This window comes from Phaethon aethereus (assembly GCF_964289735.1).
Source record: "Phaethon aethereus genome assembly, chromosome: 15".
NCBI lineage: Eukaryota > Metazoa > Chordata > Aves > Phaethontiformes > Phaethontidae > Phaethon > Phaethon aethereus.
In genome coordinates, this window is record NC_138591.1 from 8,145,902 (window position 1) to 8,164,644 (window position 18,743).

At 41.3% G+C, this 18,743-nt stretch overlaps 2 protein-coding genes across 2 annotated transcripts in view; one reads left to right on the plus strand and one right to left on the minus strand.

Annotated features, from left to right (window-relative positions):
- BAIAP2L1 (BAR/IMD domain containing adaptor protein 2 like 1) overlaps nt 1-2,076 on the plus strand; it is a gene marked incomplete at both ends in the record, with an annotated part of 42,621 nt that extends 40,545 nt beyond the window's left edge. Inside the window, 2 exons of the mRNA XM_082006496.1 lie at nt 1,427-1,467; nt 2,001-2,076. Of these exons, the coding sequence (XP_081862622.1) occupies nt 1,427-1,467; nt 2,001-2,076 (117 nt within the window). The remainder of the gene's footprint in view (nt 1-1,426; nt 1,468-2,000) is intronic.
- Nucleotides 2,077-4,209: 2,133 nt separating this feature from the next.
- Nucleotides 4,210-18,600, minus strand: BRI3 (brain protein I3; the record flags this gene model as incomplete). The annotated part of the gene is made up of 3 exons (XM_082006583.1): nt 4,210-4,342; nt 16,713-16,827; nt 18,435-18,600. The coding sequence occupies 3 exons, from the start codon at nt 18,598-18,600 to the stop codon at nt 4,210-4,212; spliced, it is 414 nt and encodes a 137-aa protein (XP_081862709.1).
- Between the last annotated feature and the right edge of the window lie 143 nt (nt 18,601-18,743).

The following is an 18,743-nucleotide window of genomic DNA, read 5'->3' on the forward strand; positions in this document are numbered from 1 at the left end:
ACATGCTTAAGTATCCTGCTGATGTAGGTCTTGAATAAACAGAGATTTCTTCATCTGCGTCATGGTATTGTGAATATGGTAGCTAGGAACTGCTGGTGCAACAGACAGGGTAGCGGAAAAGGAAAGACTTACAGGCCTTTGTTCAACAGTGAAATTTTAAGTATTAAAATGGCCACATAGACTGAATGATTAGTACAAGTCAAGCTGTTTGATAAAAGGCGACTGTATATTCCTGCTTCTGAGTGCAAGAGTGCAAGGATGTATATTTACATTTTCACTTTGAATGCTACCTGGCACCTATTAGAAGCAATGCGAGTAGTTTGCAGTTTGAAATCTGTCATTAAGTATGATTATTAGTAAAAAGGGGGGGGAGTGGGGGAGTAGAAATTAACCGTTTGCCCAAACTTCCATGTAGCATTACAGGCTTGTAAAGGGTAATACTTTTGCAACAGTTCCCCATTTTACCACACCTGAAGTACTGCATCCTGTAGCAGCACCGTGACAGAGCGACTCTGTCACCTTTGGGCTATCCGAACTTCGCCAGAATGAAGTGCGCTTCATCACGAAGTACACTGCAAACTGTAGCTATAAAAACAAGCCTTTTCTGATTGTACACTTAGACGTGACAGTTTCATTATAATGAAATCTTAGCAGTAGCTATGCAAAACTATTCCCCCTTTGGTATCACTCCCCTACAAACAATGCAAATTATGCATGTACATGCCATCAGCTGCTTTCTTGCTTTTTTCACTCACCACCACTAGTTGCAGAAGTCACAGGACATATGTGAACTTGTACTTCGTAAATCAACAATAGCTAAACATGGTAGCTTGTATAAAAAAAACCTCTAGATCAGAAATTTGCCCTCACTTCAGGCTTTTAATATTTTAATATGTCATTATGCTGGTTGCTGCTTTTTTTAACTTCATGACTTTACAGTTACACTGACTGTTCAATCTTTACTCTGCAAGATCTGCTCCGAGCCTACTTTTGGCATTTTGCTGTGACAACAGCAGTTTATAAATTATGCTACAGAAACAGTATGATATGATATCTGTGCTGCAAGTAGTTCCATCCTTTTGATTTTGGTTGATGGCTGTTGCAGTGACACTTCATTTGCTATTTTAACCCATGAAATGCCCAGCTATACTTCAGGTGATCACTGACCTTAAATGGGGGGGGACATGGGCCATGACACCACCAAAAATTACCCCAGGTAATGCTAAAGCCATTTAACTTTCTAATTTTGATGATCTGAGGTAATTCTCCCCTCCACAACTACTTCTCCACAGTTCAACTGAACCACACAATAATTAGTCTAAATGGCTGAATATTTTAGCCTTCTTGAATGATAGGGTCTGTTTTCCTTAGGATAGTGAGATCACCTGTAGCATGTTTTTGTAAATATCTTCTTTTTCTTTTACAGAAACCTGATATGAATGGCATTATAAAACCACCTTTTCTAAGGTATCATTTTTACAGCTTTTACACTACTTAAGTTGTGTTGATTTTTATATTGCCTTATATTATTGTATTGATTGTGAGGGGAAATAAGGATGTTTTTCCTGAATTACTGTGACCTTTCCTAGGCATTGGTACAACATACAGCTAAAATTGGTTGCACTTTTCTCAAGAGTGGCATCAAGTGGCATACAACGCACAGGCCCTCCGCAAAAATAAGTGTTTCTCCAGTAGTTTGACAGGCAGCAGGATGTAAACTATGTCTCTGAGTGTTAAAAACAAAAATATTTGACTGGGAGCTGTTTAAAAAAATGTCCAATTCTAACTGAGCATTAACTTCCCAAGTTTGGATCGCTGCAAAGCAAGTCTTCATATGTAGGCTTGTTTTAAAAACACAAGTTAAACTAGGAGTTGCACAGAATCCTTCAGTCTAAAACTGTAACTTAGTCTTCAAAGAACTTGGATGAAGAAACTGCATGGCTTAAATTTGGTTCTGTATTGCAGCAAGCCTCCCACTAACTTTGTGCATTTCTTTTCAGTGGAGAAAATCCTTTTGCAACTGTGAAACTCAGACCAACAGTAACAAATGACAGATCAGCACCCATTATTCGATGAACGTACAGTCCACACACATGTACTTTCTCCTTATAAACACCATTTTCAGTAATGAAAAATACTATCTAAACTTGTTCTAAAGATTTATTTAAATTTAATTACTGTACAATAGAATCATACTAGAATGGATTCTGTTTTTTTTAAAAACCTATACTTTCTAATGAGTTAACTGCTTTGGGCTAACGTTTGAGCACTTTGGCTTGGTATTACAGTATGCCTTTTTTGTAGTAGGAACTGTAAAAATACTAGAGATAGTTTGGATACTCTAGTAAACCAGTGTAACTTACTTATAGCTTACAAATCTGAATCCTTGGCACTTGTTATTTGGAAACTGCAATGGTAAGTTCTAAAACATAAGCCTGCTAAATAAAGTAATCTTTTTCTTCTTCTGAACAGAACAATGGAACAACTGCCTTATTCCAGAATAGAGAATTGCCTGTATAAAGTGATGATATGTTATTTTGTTTAAGACACCCTAGATAATAAATAAATATTTATCCTTTAAGAATAGACAATTTGTAATGTGTTGCTTGATGTTCAGATAGAAATTTTCAAGTGTTAACATAAACCTATTTTAACTCTAATGTTGTACTGTCATTGTACTGTCAATACATCCTTCCATGATTTTTCTTTAAAACACATTGTAAAACTTTAGTCTTTCAAAAAGTCATCATGAAACAGTGCCATGATTTTTTTCTTCAAATGCTAGTACAAAAAGCTGTCTTTGAAGTTTTACTCTAGTACTGCAGCCTTCCACAAAAAAGCTTCTGCAATTTTTTAAGGAACCTAACCATGGCATAAATGCTGGCACAGTACAGTGTATCTGAGTTAAGTGAAATGCCACTTTTAACTTTAGTCACAAGCAGAGTTGCACAGTTTGTTGCCTCAGGATCAGATTTCCCAAATCCAATGGAGCTAGCTTGCCTAAAAAGACCTCTGAGATGATCACTACTGTAGGAGAAATTAGCCTAGAATGTTAGGAACAGACCCTTCCCTCTGCATCACCATTGGGTGCTTCTATCACTGTAGAGTTCAGGTGACTTCCCACCCACTGGCTGAAGTCTATAAAGTCTATATCATCATTACTGATGGTGATTAATCATTCTCTTTTCCACAGGTACATGTTTCCTACAGCAGCCCACAGATGTTTATTTTGTTGTGCATGTTTCTACTACTATGAACAGTGAATTCAAGTCATGTGAAATGCCTTTTAGTTACTTAATATCAAAAAAGAGTATATGAGCATGGGCTGGCTACAGCAGTAGAGTCCCTTCATTCCACCTCTTCCTCTCAACTCCACCTTTCAAGTTCAAGGCTGGGGACACTGCCTTTGCTATGGAACCTTACATCACTATCTCTTACTCTATTTTGAAACACTGATTTTTCAGAAGCATAACTTATACCTGAGCCCATTTTCTAAAGTGTGTTAGAGGCAAGTCAGTCTAGACTGCACAAGCTTTTAATAATTGAGTTATCAGAACTACAGCAGAGATCCTTACTCAGAACAGCTTTTACTTGGTAGAGCCAGAGCTTCTTTTTCTAGAGAAGAACATGCTGCTGGTGCCTTTGAACTACTACCCGTTCCTCCAGCCCTCAGAGGTCATGGGTATCTCTAAGCAAAACCTTCACTCATTAAAATAGGGCTCTTTGGTTTGTTATTACTAGTACCTTCAGGAGACTGAGAGGGGCCATGAGCAACACAATACTTGCAACACTTTCCTCAAAGGCATCTGATGCACTTTAACAAGTACAGTCCTAAACCATGTCTCTCTTTATAAGGATTCTGGCAAATGCTTATCCTCTGTTGTAGCTAGGATTAAACTAACTCCACTTTACATGTTGTCAGACACATTAGTCACTTAATAATCCAGCCACAAGTTGAGAATTGCAAAAGGAAAAGCAGTTTTATTTGTTGTCAACAGGTGCCACTAAACATGGAAAACAAGTTGGGTTTTCATGTTTTGCAATGCACATGCTCATAAAAGATTAAGTTTAAACTACATGCAAGAGACTGAATTTCTTCACACTTTACAAAACAGGTCTGAAGCAAATAAAATGATTGTACATGACATTTACATTAGAAAGAGTATGCTAACAGTTGTAGCTTCCATAAGCATGTCCACGTTCATCCCCTTAGCCAAAAGCTGCCCCACAATTAGGGCATCTTCTCTGCCTCAGTGCAAGGCAGAACAGAATCCCAATTGGAAAGAATACAATGGCACACAAAACACCAAGACAGGTGAAGGTGTCCTCCAACACGCCAACCCTGTAAAAATGGAAAACAGACTCAGTCAAGGACACCCACCAAGTTTGCCCCAAAGTTACTACTTAGTGACTGCCAGATCACAAAAATAACACAGCATTTCATATAGCAAGATAAGGCACAAAGGGTTTGGGTTGGTTTTTTTTTTTACCCTTTAAAGGGCTTTTCTTTTTATCACTTGCAGCAGGAGGTTTGAATTATATCACTTAAAGAAAAACAGGAAATTTGCCAGTGATCAGACTGTACGTAATTCAAACTAGCTGTTCAGTTTCAGACAGCAACCCTTTCTCTATCACTGCAGTCCAGGACAGGTACTTACATTGGCACCACACCTCTGAGCAGTTGCATCAACTCCAAACATTGGTTAATGCAAGTACACTGAAGAATACACACAGGTGTGGGAACAAGTCACAGCACTCTCAGTTCAGAAGGCTTTAACAAGAAAGCTTGTGCCCCTGCAGCCAGCTCAGGTCCCTAAAGAATCTGAAAGCCATGGGTCTTCTCTTGTATTCTTGTATCCTAGCTCAACTAACCCTGCCAAGTAACCACACAGGAAAAGATCATACATTCAGGACAGAGATTGTAAGCAAGCATCAAACTGTAGTCCTTGCTAGCCCTTCCTGGGGTTAAGTTTTTCTGTTTAGGTGAGGATACACTTTTCTAGAATTCAAGCTTTGTGTCACTAACATTTACTCTCATAAAAAGGAAAAGAAGCCTGCTTTTAAAAAAAATTTACTGACTCTTCTGGAATGATACAGTGCTAAAGACTTAACTGTACCAGCGGTGTTATACTGGTTTATTGCACACCAAACAACTCCATTTCACAGCTTTTTAGGTCTTCTACAACAGGCAGCAGTCACACTTATGTCATATGCTTTGCCCATCTAGTTTCCACAGTTATCCCAGGGTGAACCCTCTGAGTTCATTCAACCTCAAGTCTCCCACAGTGTATGTGCACTAAAGCTCTTTCAGAAAAAAGAAAACACCCTTCTTTTCTGAATGTTTTTATATGATTTGGTGCTTTTTCCTCAGCTTCTTCCTAAGAGAAAGGTTTGAATGGGCAGAGACTTGCATAAAGCTGGTTAAGGGCTTCTGGTAAAACATCCAGCTCATGCTTTCACTAAGCAAGATATCTGTGCTGGCATATCTTTCTTCAGAGGGCACAAGTCAATAAAATTAACATGCAACAGGCTAGATGCACTGGGCATTTTAGGCTCTCACCAATTTAGCAGGGTAAGAAAAACTTAAAAAAAAATTTAAAACTGTAGCTTTCAAGTGAAAGATACTTCAAATGGCAGCACTTTGTTGTGAAAGGTGCCAGTTAAGTAAGTGTGTACAGGACTATGCAAACTACTCCCATTCAGATTTCCAAGTCACCAAAACAGCTCAGATGTGCAACACTACTGTCATAAGCTGCATAAGCTGTTTAACAAGTTTATTTCTGGTAGCTAGAGAATTCCAAAGGCCAAACACATATCACTATTAAAATAACCCTCGGTAGGTATTCCTGGTTTCTACTTCCAAAAACTGATGTCCCTACAGTAAGAGAACCTACTATTTAAGTCATTTGGCTCCAGCTTAGTCCCAACTGAACGACTACCCTACATGAGAAAGCCTGGTTCAGCAGAGTTCTGTGACAACAGAAACTTGCCTGAACAGACTTCTAATTTCAGCCCCGACTTCCTTCTGAAATGCTGTATCCAAACATCCCCCAAAATGGAGAGAGAGTAAAGCCTGAGTATTCAGACTTCAGAAATTTGGGCAGCTATACTAAACAGTAGAAATTTGGAGTTTAGCAAAACACTTGAACAAGATGTGTCGTCTTAGATTCCCTGGTACAGTGAAAGTCAACAGAAACAGAGCTAAGTGACCTTGAAGCACATGCTACAAGGAAGGTGCCAAGGCCAACAAGTTGTTGTTTCCCTGCAGAGCAGTCACAGACAACTTACTGTATATGTAGATAGAGTGAAGGAAGATGCAGACTCTGAGACCATTTCCTTGCTGCAATTTGCTAAAACATTACAACTGAAGAACCGTTCTCCTTCCCCTCAACCATCCTGAGAAGTCAAAGACTTTTCAAAGCTTTCTTGATATTTTGCTGCTTACACAACTTCATTTTCAGCTTAAGCTTTCAACATCGGTACCCTCCTTTCAATGAACTTTATTTCCGTTTACAGACTTCCTGTGATAGAAGTAATCTTTATATTTGGTATAAAGGTATTGCCAGGGTAGAATTGATCCCAGCAGTAGTTTTATAGTTTCATATCCTCAAATAACACTCTTTTAAGACAACAAGTTAAAAGATGTAGACTAATGCTCAAATCACCATACCTATTCTAACCTCGGCACACAAGTGTCCCAAAGCTCAGGCTTTTGTAGCCTGTGCTGTTCCTTGTGGCTACTCCTACAAACTCAGCATAACATCACCCCTCTGTTCCTTGTAAGTCAGGCATGCACACTACCGGGGCTCCATCTATCAGTGCAAGCATTTTATTTTGCCACACAACGTAAGGTTACTCTTGAACACTGACATCTGTGTGTCCAGAGAGATAAGAACGGCAAGAGATCAGCTCTTCTGCAGAAGTGTTCTGCTTTTATGACAAACTTTCTAGGACTTCACCTCCTACCATTTTTCCCAGAGCTGGAACACATTTTGTGGAATTAGTTTCAGTGGTGTAGGTACCACCTTTTTTCCCCACAGCTCTAAAGCACTCGAGGAAAGCTTCTTTAAACACGGGAAAAGTTTCACTTCTCTTTCTCCCAACTCTTTCACCTCCTATTCCCATATCTCTATCACCAAGTCACAAATCCAGGTATCAACACTGGCTTAAAATAAAACTTAACAAGTAGCTGTGATACTGCCTAAATTCATAAAGCCACCTTTCTCCAGGATGGAATTGCCATATTCACCACACAGATACAGTCAGCACAGGTTGTAAAGGACACTGGTTTGGGCATGTCACCCACAGATACTATTATTAATACTAGAAATACTAAAAAACCCTAACATTCACTGAGTACTTTGTACAGTAGTTGCAGTATCAGTAGTATCTTATTCTCCAACTGAAGCAAAAGGAATGGTTAAGGAACCAACCGTAAGGTAACAGTGGAACTTTTTCCTTTCTAAATAGATTTCTTCAGCAAAAGGATATGACAGTCTCCACTGATGAGACCTAAACAAACAGAATCCCATATCAGTTAGTCCAGCTTACCTACCAGGGTTTTGTATTTGATTCAGACTACTGACTCTTGCCACAATGAGTTGCTGACTTACAGAATGTAGGGGCTTAACACACAGAATCCCACTTTCAATTCTGGTATTTCTACTACAAGTTTTAATACTGATCATCAACTACAGACATACTCTGCAACAGCGAGAGCAAGTTTCCAAGAAACAGCACTCCTAATTGTCTTTGTGATGCAGTTTACCAGAGCTTTCTTCTGTAGGTCAGGTTTGGCAATGCTCACCTCTATCCAGCTGATATCGCGAGTGTTTCATGTGGGAACGATGAACACAGCTTTGTGTACCATCAACTAGCCTTTACATTTCTGCTGCCTTGATGACAAGTATGTCCAGTGGGTTTACGAGGGTCAGAGAAAGGCGTCACATACACCCCACCTGGCATGCCACACATTTCCACCTCTACAGCAAAAGTGCTGACCAATTACACTATATGCCAGCAGACAAGAAGGAGCCAGGCCATTTCTGCTGCAAAGCAGAAACTCACCCTTGTCTTGGCGCGTTAGTCACTGACTCACAGCACTTGCCCTGCATCACCTCAGCAAACAGCACTCAGAAACTACAGGCACTAGATTTGCCCAGCTTAGTTAGTATTTCTTTTTAGTCTGTGCCTAGAGTTCTGCTACGATGAACTTTAGCCCAGGATTCCCGTCAGACCATGGGAGCAGTGCCTGCTTCCCTTCCCCTCTTACCATAGGGCATTCCCCAGCAAAGTGAAATACCAGTGGGGAAAACAGTCGGTGGGGGTAGTACCGACGGGGAAAGAAATACAGAAGGAGTTACTGAAAAATTATGTACAGAACAGCAGTCACTGTCGCTACCAGAAAAAAGGCAAATATCAACAGGGGCATATCATGAAGTAAACTTTTCCCATAAACTCTGGATTATTAATGCTTCATCCAGACTCCTGTATATAGGACTTTGACCCTCCTTGTTTTTAAAAAAAAAAAAAAAAAAACAACTGTGGATTAATGAGAGAGAGTCAAAAGGGAAGAAAAATAGTAAAGAAAATGCAGCTCACATCAACTTATGCTTGCTACTCAACTTTCAAGTCCTAATCCTAAACCAGTTGTTATACTACTAGCCTGTGCCAGGAAACATCAAAATCTGCTTGCTGAGTCAGGTCCAGAGCACACTAGCCCAAGCAGAGATGCTTTTATTAGACTTTAGTTTTAAAACAGAGTTGAAGAGCCTCCGATTAACCCTTGCTTCCAGAAACTTCCAACTAGCTGTTGTACCTGAGCATATTACTGTGTATGGGGCAGTTATGTAGCATGGCTTTAGGCTAACAGGAAAGCTTTATCATAATTCCTTGGCTGTACAACCTCTTTGCCTAGCACGTATCTGGACGCTAAAACTGTAAAACAACATTGCAAGTGACCCTCAAAATTAGACTGCAATTAAAGAATGGAGTCAGTAAACAAGGCTCCGATACCATTGACTTCATTCACCAGGGAAAAGTAACAGTGACACCAAGGAAGTGCCACCTCCTGGGAAGAATCTGCTAGTAGGACTGAAATGCAAAGTGATTCAAAACTGCTTAGATAGCCAGACTGGTTACAGACACGGTGATAGAAAGGACACGAGCATTCAACCAAAAATTACAAGCCTGCATGCAGAAGCTGAATATGGCAATTTGCACTTGTAGAAATGCATGAAATGCTAAGCACCCTCAGATCAAATAAAAATTGGCAGTAGAAGCTCAGGAGGTGAGGCCACTCCTTTCCTCCTCTCCACAGGTTAACCCAGTAACATACTTTATGTACCAAGAGGCTCAGACACAATCTAGATGTTTCCAAGTAATTAAAGATTTAGGCAGTTTTCAGTACTACAGATTCATCCAAGAAAGGCAAAGTCCCTTTTTCAGGCATTTCCATAACACCAAAAGTAACATTACTTTGGAACATGTAACCAGACCCCCTTGGCAGGGGGGTTGGAGCAGATGACCTTCAGAGGTCCCTTCCAACCCCTACCATTCCATGATTCTGCCAAAATGCATACTAAGTGCAGTACACAGCACACGAAGGGTACTGTGTTTCCTGCCTTGTTTTGCTATTACACTAAAGCCATCTTTTTCATTCACACAGATTGAGCATTCCCTTCCTGCAGGCATTCAACTCTTGCTTTCTTACCATTTTTAAATCTTTTCCTTGTCTCTCAATAACTCCATATTTAGTTCCTGCCCTGAAGTCTACCTTTGTGACAAGTAAGCCAGTGTGTTTAGTTAAGAGTATAAGCAGCCTAATTTTGATCTGACCTTAAAGAATAAGCCCACTAATTAAACATTAGAGAGGGATCAATCAGGGTACTTCTGGTCAGCCCCAAGCAGCTGCAAACCCAAGCGTAGATGACTGCTATTATCTAACCCATTACAATCAGCCCTCTTAATCAGCTTGCAAGGCCCAAGTCTATTGGCCAGCAGATGTCCCTGACACTTTAAATAGAATTTATTTTAAACTCCATTCCCCCTAAACAGAGTTATTCAGGAAGTGTTTTGTGGTAATGCAAAATGCCAATTAAAAAGAAGAAAGGCCATCTACATTCAACACCAGAGGCAGGGAAAAGGACCAGCGAGGGACAAAGCAAGCCACAGGGAGCACTGCTGGGTCAGCGGCGGAGGAAGACCAGGGACAGTACGGCCGAGCAGCAGACCAAGTCAGCTACAAGTGACTCGCATTTGGAAAGCTTACCAGAACTGTATCTGTGTGACCTCCACCATAACATACCTGTTGTTTCAGAGACAGTTCCTATCACATCTATAGCAAGCACTGTGATTACTACTACGGCATTAACGACAAGAACACCTTCTGGCTTCTGGTGATTTGTGTCACCACCTAATTTTGGATGAACACTTCTCCAATCACTGCTTAGCCAGTTACTAAATTTAGAAGGAGAAAAAAATACCTTTTATAAAGGACAATATGAATATTTTAGTTTTTGCTTGTGTAGCTTACCTGAGCTACAGAATACATCGAGACTCCATATTCAAACTGTAGATTCACTAATGTAACCAAACATAAATTTTGTTCTACAGCATAAACCACATAAAAGCTGATTATAACTGCACCACTCCCAATCTAAAAATAAAGTGGAAAGGTTTATTTATACTGCAAGCAGCGTCTTGGACTTAAGCTATGACTGCAGCCGCCAACACCATAAAGTAAGGTCAATTATTCCCACTGACAAGTATTTAAAACCAAATTACTTTTCAGACAAGACCCTTCTTGAAAGTAAGACTTAAAACAATAATATCTTAAGTCAAAAGCTCAGTATCAGAGGGCCAATAATGAGATCCGCAGGCACAGCATCAGCACAATTTAACACATGCATTTTTAGACTTGACACTACATCACAGTATTTAAATGTGTGCTTATCAGCATTTTTCATCCCTTACAAATAAGCTCAAAAGGTCACCCCAGCTCAGAGGCAGTCTGGTTGTACGACAAGTTCTGCAAGGCCTGAAAAGAAGCTGTGCTTCACTTAAGGGTGTCTCCAGCTGTCTTCTACACAGATACTCCCTCACTGATCAAGCAAAGGCGGTTTGAGTCTTTAACTTTAGATTTCAATAGAAGCATCAGACCAGCTACAAGCACAGACTTTGGAAGCTGCACACTAAATCTTTAATTTTGAACATAGAAACAAACATAGATAGCTTTTCTTTATATCTGTCTGGTTAACGCAACAACAGCGGCTAGGTTAAGCATGTTTAAATTTCACCTGCAAGCAGCAGAAGAAAAAGAACTGACAATTATATACGCAACTACTGAGTAAGGATGGGATGCTCACAGTTTTAATTTCCATGAAGAGAGATGCCAGCTCCTCTAGCCTCAGCTTGAAGGCATGTGGAATGGTTGTTGATCCATATTCACAGAAAGGAGCCCAAACCTATACATAGCCACCGGCTTGCCCTCCTCAACACAGCTGTACATACACACAAACGTAATTTTCTTTAAAAGTCACCTTCAAGTAAGAGACGCTACAATATTTGCAGATTTATCTGAACTTCCTTATGCTTTACAATCCACTTCTTATAGAGAGGGCTGTCTGCAGAGGCAGAAAAATTCTGGCAATGGGAACAGCCTTTATCTAGCTGTCGTCTGTCTTGAAATGCCTGCAAGTCACCAGCCTTCTCTAATGCAGTAGGATCACTGCTTTAATTCCAGTTCCGAGAACACACTAATGAAGAGGCAAGCTTCATGGCTTCACACCAACAGCCTAGCCTCACAAATGAGGCTACACATGCCAGTTAAAATTCTCTGTAGATGGTGGATGTCTGTCCATGATGAACTAGACTGAGACCCGGTGTCGTTTTTCCTCACCTGATCTGCATACATGGCCAAATCAGTATCACCTCTGGTTACCAACAAACAAAACCAGTCTCTTCCTCTCACCCACAACAACTCATTGCTACAAAGAAATCCTCATTACCAGAATACAGACACCACGACAAACGTTGACACTAAGAAAAAAAAAAACACGCTATCAACTCAGGCCAAGTGACAGACTGTGTCCCATTAGGAAATATATTCCTTCTGTATCTTATTAATTGCATAAAGTTGCATTTATTAGAAAAAATGGGGTTTGATTATTGCCCACAATCGGTTCAGACCAGAAGAACAAAAATCCTCAGAAACAGCAAGAGCTACGCTGTTCTCACTTGGGACGCTATTAACAGGCTTACTACCTCCTCTCTTCTGGGCTTAGGTAACAGCCTTCCTGCTAAGCAGCTGCAGGCCTCTGCTGTTAGGCTGGGGCAGGGGGGGAAGTTCCAGCTATCCGAGTCACTAATTCCAAATGGCAGCCTCATGGCATCTGCTCAAGTCTGCTGTATCAAGGCTTTCTTCTTTGCAATCACGTGCATAAGTCATTGCTGAATTTCATGCCCTAACTGCTCCAGCCACCAAATTAGAGCACAGCAGGGATGAACACCCCAATCTGCCTGAACAGCAAACGTTTACAAAAGCTGCAAACTATAGCATAAAGGAGCTACGCTGACTCCCAGCACAGGCTGATCATCTCTGTGAGAAAAAACAGTGTCAGGAGCTGCTGCACTATTATAGCTATTCCTCTTTATAGCACTCTTGAAATGGTATTTCAAAGTTGGCTTTACTCACAAGACTCAAGAGGATCTCTAACCGGTCAGCCTGCTGTCAGAAACCAAGTCTGCAGGTTTTCCTCAGAATCTCAGACATGCTCTCTAAGTAGCTAGTTGGTTTTGTTGTTGGGTTTTTTTTTTATTCCTTGCATATTTAACCAGTAAGTATTATGAAATTCTATTATTTAAGTTTAAATATAGTTGTTGTGAATAACTATAGAAAACCTGTACCCTGAACAGCCTTCTATCAAACCACACACAGCATTTGTGATGGAAATAATTGAAGTAAAACCAGAAGACAGAAATTTTGAAGTACTTTAGCACCCGAGTGCAATATTCCCAGAGTCTATTCTCTCAGGAGAGACGCACTTAACTGAAGACGACAAAATTTCAACCAAAACCTGAGAACTTAACTACTTTGTCAAGTTAAAAAAAAACAAAACCAAAAACCCAACACCAAAAAAAACCCCACAACAAAACCCAAAACACTTTGGCAGGGAGAAGGCTGTAAGAGATCCGAGAATAAATACAGTTTTTATCAAACCTGTCTCATCTTACAGTCCTGGAAGAAGCTTCAGCGTTATTATGATTTGGTACCCACTACAACACTTCAAGCAGACGTTTTGTAGTTGTCAGAAGAGAAAGCTGCCACAATGCAGTGGCAATACATCCCTTCCCTCACCCTTTTTTCCAAACAACTGAATACTTGCTAAACCGGAAAAAAACCCAACAGGGTCCATCACGGGCTCCGTCCCAGATTTTGAAAGAACCAGCTTTTGCAAACATCAGATGAAGAGAATGCTTTCACAATATTTAGAGGGATCTTTCTTCTGTTAAGTAATAAGAAAGCAAACATTCCTTTGCAGTTTGTTCTACCCAACAACGCAAGACAGAGAAAAAGAAAATGAAAGTGACCACAAGACAAGCAGCCAGACTGCATTCTCCAAGCTAAAAGGATAATCACACGGCTGCATCTCTAAAGTTAGTGGCTGTAATGACTCAATATGTACTTGGGAACATAGAATAGTTTAAAAGCAGGACTTGGCTGATCCTTAGATCTCAACTACAAGCAACAAAGGTGACAAGATTCTGCAACTCAGTTTACATCTCTGTACATCAGGGTTGGGAGAAGAACTCACACTAAGACAGCAGGACTACAACCACATAAGACATTTTAATAATGCAAGGAAGGATGGAACTTACATTACTACTGAAGTCTGTAATTAGAAAGCAACACTGACCAATGATGAATTCGGAGGATCTGACTAATGAATAACTCTAAGTGAGAGGCACAGCTTGCAAGACAGGAGAGTCATGCCTCAGATGCAGCACTACTTCAGAGATAGAAGAAAAAAAATGCAATTACATCGTGACCAGGAGCGTACTACATAATTGTAGAGCAGCTACTTTTGGAGATACTTTGTACTTTTTATTACTTCGTACCATAAATCAAGTCTAAAGATTGACTGTACTGTAGATAGCTTATTAATCCCAAGATCATTCGTGACTTAAAATACTCCTACCTAAATAACAGACCAATACTGCCTATTTCTCCTCAACAACATGTATTTTAAGTTGGAAATGGTGTTGATTTCAATTAGCAACATTCATAAATGCTGTAGTGCAAAAGACTAGTTTGTATTTCTGATGGTAGAAATCCTCACAATGGGCTTTAGTCTACTCATGATGTTATTCCACAGCCACAAGCAAGGCTGTTCCCCCCAATCTAAAGCAGATAGACTTCCCTAACAATCACACACAGCACCAAACTGGAAGAGAAACTGGACAACTGGTTTGTCAGTTTAACAGCAAAGTTTTTTTATGTACCATTAATAGCTTTTTATGTTTATCAATGGCCTTTCAATAACTTTTCTGTTCAGTGCTGTATTCAGAGTGTAGCTGCATGTTGCATTCTTTATGAAATAGATTTCCAGGCCAAGGAAGTTAACTAGAACTATGTTTAAGGTCTGCAGAAGTCAGAGGATATGAACTCTTTCTCCAAGCAAAGCAGGCAGCGTAAGCTTCCAGAACATGAACTCTGACTCTTCAGGTTCCCATGAATATTTCTAATACTATGCTTCCCACCTAGCATCCCTGCCCTTTCTCTTGAAGTACCGGACTATCAATCCCTTAACTAGTGCAAAAGACAAGCAATCTAAGATTTTTTTCCTTCCTACCCCGACACTTTGACTCTTCCTCTAAAGACAATTAGGAAAAAACAGTGATAATGCAAAGATGACTATGGCACACCATTACTAGATACAGTTACTCATCCTTGGGATTCCCTGATAAGGAGTGTTTCAGAAGTGCTGAGAAGAGTTCTACAGTTTAAGCAGTGCAGTATTATGCCTCATAGTGGTGAACGTGTCATAGTTCTCCTCACAAATATTTTTTTTCACAGCCTAAAGGATTATATTATATTAGATATTATACTTGCAAATTATTGTTTCAAAGGTGTCTCCTGGAACATCTCAGGACAACTTCCAGGAAAAAGAAAAAAAAAAATCCTAAGAATAGCAGCAAGAGTCTACCAATCTTAAGTTAATGCAAAGACCACTTCCATAGTAAAACATTTTGAGATTTATTTGGTTTAGGGCCAGAAGGTCTGTACAAACACACTGCCTGCCATCTACCAAGCAACATATAACATCTTTCCCATCTTCTGGTTGAGCTACAGCATAAGGGTTTTAATGCAATTACTCAGGTGGCAGGATCTACTACATCCTCTGAACAGCTCAGTGGTTGTTTTCCTTCACTGTTTAAAACACACATCTTCTAGATCAAGAGCTCTACCTGCTACAGGTTTTTTGGCCTTAACTAGGGGCATTTGAGCAGGCACCTGTTTTTACGAAGCACGAGATTCTTATTTGAATCCACCTTTGAAGGCAGGTACCAACTCTCAGACAAACACCAATTCTAACAAAACCAAAAGGCATCTGGAGAACAACCTCTGCCACTGTGACAATCTCCATCACATTCATCACACTGAAACCTGGTATCACTTCAGCTATTCTAGCAAGTCTGTTTCCTACATGTTTTGAAACAGATAAGCAAGGGCCCAGACTTGCAGAGTATTAAGTGCCTCCTCACAAGATGCCACAAGGGTAACTCCCATACATTTTAACAGAAGTGGAATGATTCTGCATTTAAGTCAGAGCTGGCCACGCGCGCAGCAGTGTCTGAACTGCACCAGCAGCAATCTGGCTGCCCTCACCCATTAGTTAACATCCTGGGATGAGAAAAACTGAGAAGTGCAAAGGGACCACAGCTGACTTACAGCACTAATGTGGAAACAGAGTGCCTCCCTTCCCTTTTTTTATGGCTGTTGATCTGCAAGGGGAAGTTGTTCTTTTGTTGAAACTCCAACTAATAGCTGACCACTTTTTCTGGTTTTCACCACTTCATCAGATTATCACTTTGAATCAAATCTATTCATCTCCCTGTTCTTCTGCACTAAAAGGACTTTTGAAGTAAAGAGGTTCTTTTAAAGCCTTAAGATACTGATGTTTTCAACCAATACTGACAATTGCCCTTCCTGGCTTTGCAGTCTGGGTGTTGGGAACAGTGACACATGCCACAGCAGCGCAAGCCCTTCCACAGGACTACCAGATAACCATAACTGACTACGGTCAAAGATTACAGAAAGCCTCACAATAAAATCATGCTACTTACTATCACTGGGCACAAACACATCAGAAAGGACTTCCCATCATCCTCCCCCTCAAGAGCTGACCCTTCACACCTGTGACTGAACTGCCTTTTCATTAAGAATACCACTTACGGATCTTCCTCCATCACAAAGAGTCATGTTTACACATAAAGTCTATTGCATTAATTATAGTGGTTGTCACAAGCCCATTAGGACAAGCTCATACCACGTGAATTACAGCACTCCACTGCTAAATTTATTCAGTTAATTCAATTCTAATACACACATGAAGAGAAACTATTGAAAACCAAGGAAGTATATGGATACCTATAATTTAAAAAATAAAAACCAAGACTGAGTTTATTTCTCAATGAGAGCGCTATTTTACCTGCAGGCAGGACAGCCACCAACTACTACTACAGAAGTGGTGGTAGCAGGCTGTTGAATAATGGTGTATGTGCTCGAATAGTTTGGCTGTGATATCGGTGGAGGAACAGCATACCCTAAAATAAGAAAAAAACAAAACTCAATCAACTCACATAAGGCACAAAGAACAACAGTGATTTAATTTAAAAGTACGGAAACAGAACATGGAAAAAAAATAAACAGAAATGTAGTCTTGATCGAGTACTTCAAGAAGCTCTATCAAAATCAGAGTTGGAAAACACTACTCAGCACATCTAATAGCAAAGCCACTTCATAAACCCAAGTGTCTAGCACAATTTAACCATCTAAAAAGGACCCTGAGCTAATAATTAACTTTAAGAATTTGTTTCAACACTGTTTGAGCACCAGGAAAGAAACAGTTTAAACAAACAATGGTCCCAGCTTTCACTTCCGGACACTACATATCGGGTACATCCCATTCCAGCAGGCAAACTAGTTCAAACAGAATGGATCTTCCTCTGGTTTGCAGCTTAACTTCCATACACTAAGTTTACAACTGGAGAGAGGTAGGAGTGATAAGATGCAAGCGGAAAGGAAGCAGGTTGCACAGCACAGGAAAAAAAACTTTCAGAAAATCCACACTGTTAGCTACTGAATGCATCATTTTAACAGCTGTAGCTTGAAAACACAAGCTCTTAACTACTGCACTAACATTAAAAATAAAAAAAAAAAGCTTTTAAAAGGGCTGGTTACATGTATGCAGGGTAATCATACAGTTAAGGTACATTTTGCCCAGGTACAATCCATTTTGAACTTCTCTCCTTAGACACAGTTCTCAGATTTTCTTGAGGCAAGTTATGCATCTGTACATCTCACTACTGCAAGTTAAACTGAAAATAATCAGTAATATATGTGTCGTAGGAAAAAAGCTCCAAGTTATTAGCAGGAAATCAATCTATGGCCCCAAGATTCAACCCAATGCTTGATGACTGAGACAGCGTCTGCCCTATTCAGTGCATTTTTAGTAACTTTTGAAGCATTCCCTTAACTCTACCGAGTCTTTCCTGAGAGGCTACTGCTTTCTTTGACAGAGGTTAGTATTAAGTCAGTTAACAAAAGTACTGTATCTACTCACCTGCTTAAGTCTCTCCAAGACTACTGAAGTGTATCAGAAAAAAACAAACATTAACCAAAGTACAGTAAAGTGCACGCAAAGAGAAGTGCAAGTTTGGGGTCTGTTTTACTGCTAGCGCAGCTGCGTCTCTTTGCCATTGTTTTGCGGTGGAAAACCCACAGGGCTGGGGGATGCATGCAAACGCAGTCGGGATTTTGGGGAGGGCAGAACACAAACACGACGTTACACCTCGGAGGCAGCCAGGGAAGGAGGGGAAAGGGAGGTGGCGCTTTTAAACACCTGGATCGCCTGCGCACCCTCCTCCCTGCGCTGGTTTTAAGCGTGAAAACCGAGACGATCCAACTGCCGCACTCCTGACAGGGAAGCCCCGCGCAAGAGGCTCAAGAGCTGCCCAGCCCCTCTGCGGCGCAGGCCACGGCCCTTCGCCCGGGCCTGCGGCCCCCGGGGCGTGTGGGGGACAGAGCCTCCTCCGAGCCGCCCCCCGCCCTAAGGACAAGGGGAGCGGGTCTCCAGCGCTCCTCCACACGTCGGGGGCCCCTCGCCCTCCCCAGCCCCCACTTCGGCCCTCCCCCGCCGCCTCAGACCCACCTGCAGCAGCCGCGGCGCCCGGGTAGGGGTAGGGCGGGGGCGGCTGGAAGCCGGGCTGCGGGGCGGGGATGGCGCCGTAGTTGCTCTGCCCGTAATCGTAGCCCGCACCCTGGGCGGCGGGGCTATAGGCGGGGGGCCGCTCCTGCAACAGGGGCTTGTTATCCATGCTGGGGCGCGGCGACGGCGCTGCCTGCCTGCCCGCCCGCGGAGCCGAGCGCAGCGGCGCGGCGAGCGCCGGGAGGGCGGAGAGGAAGCGGCGCCCTCGCCTCAGCGCCTAACTTGGCGGGCGCCGCCCCTCCGCCCCGCCCG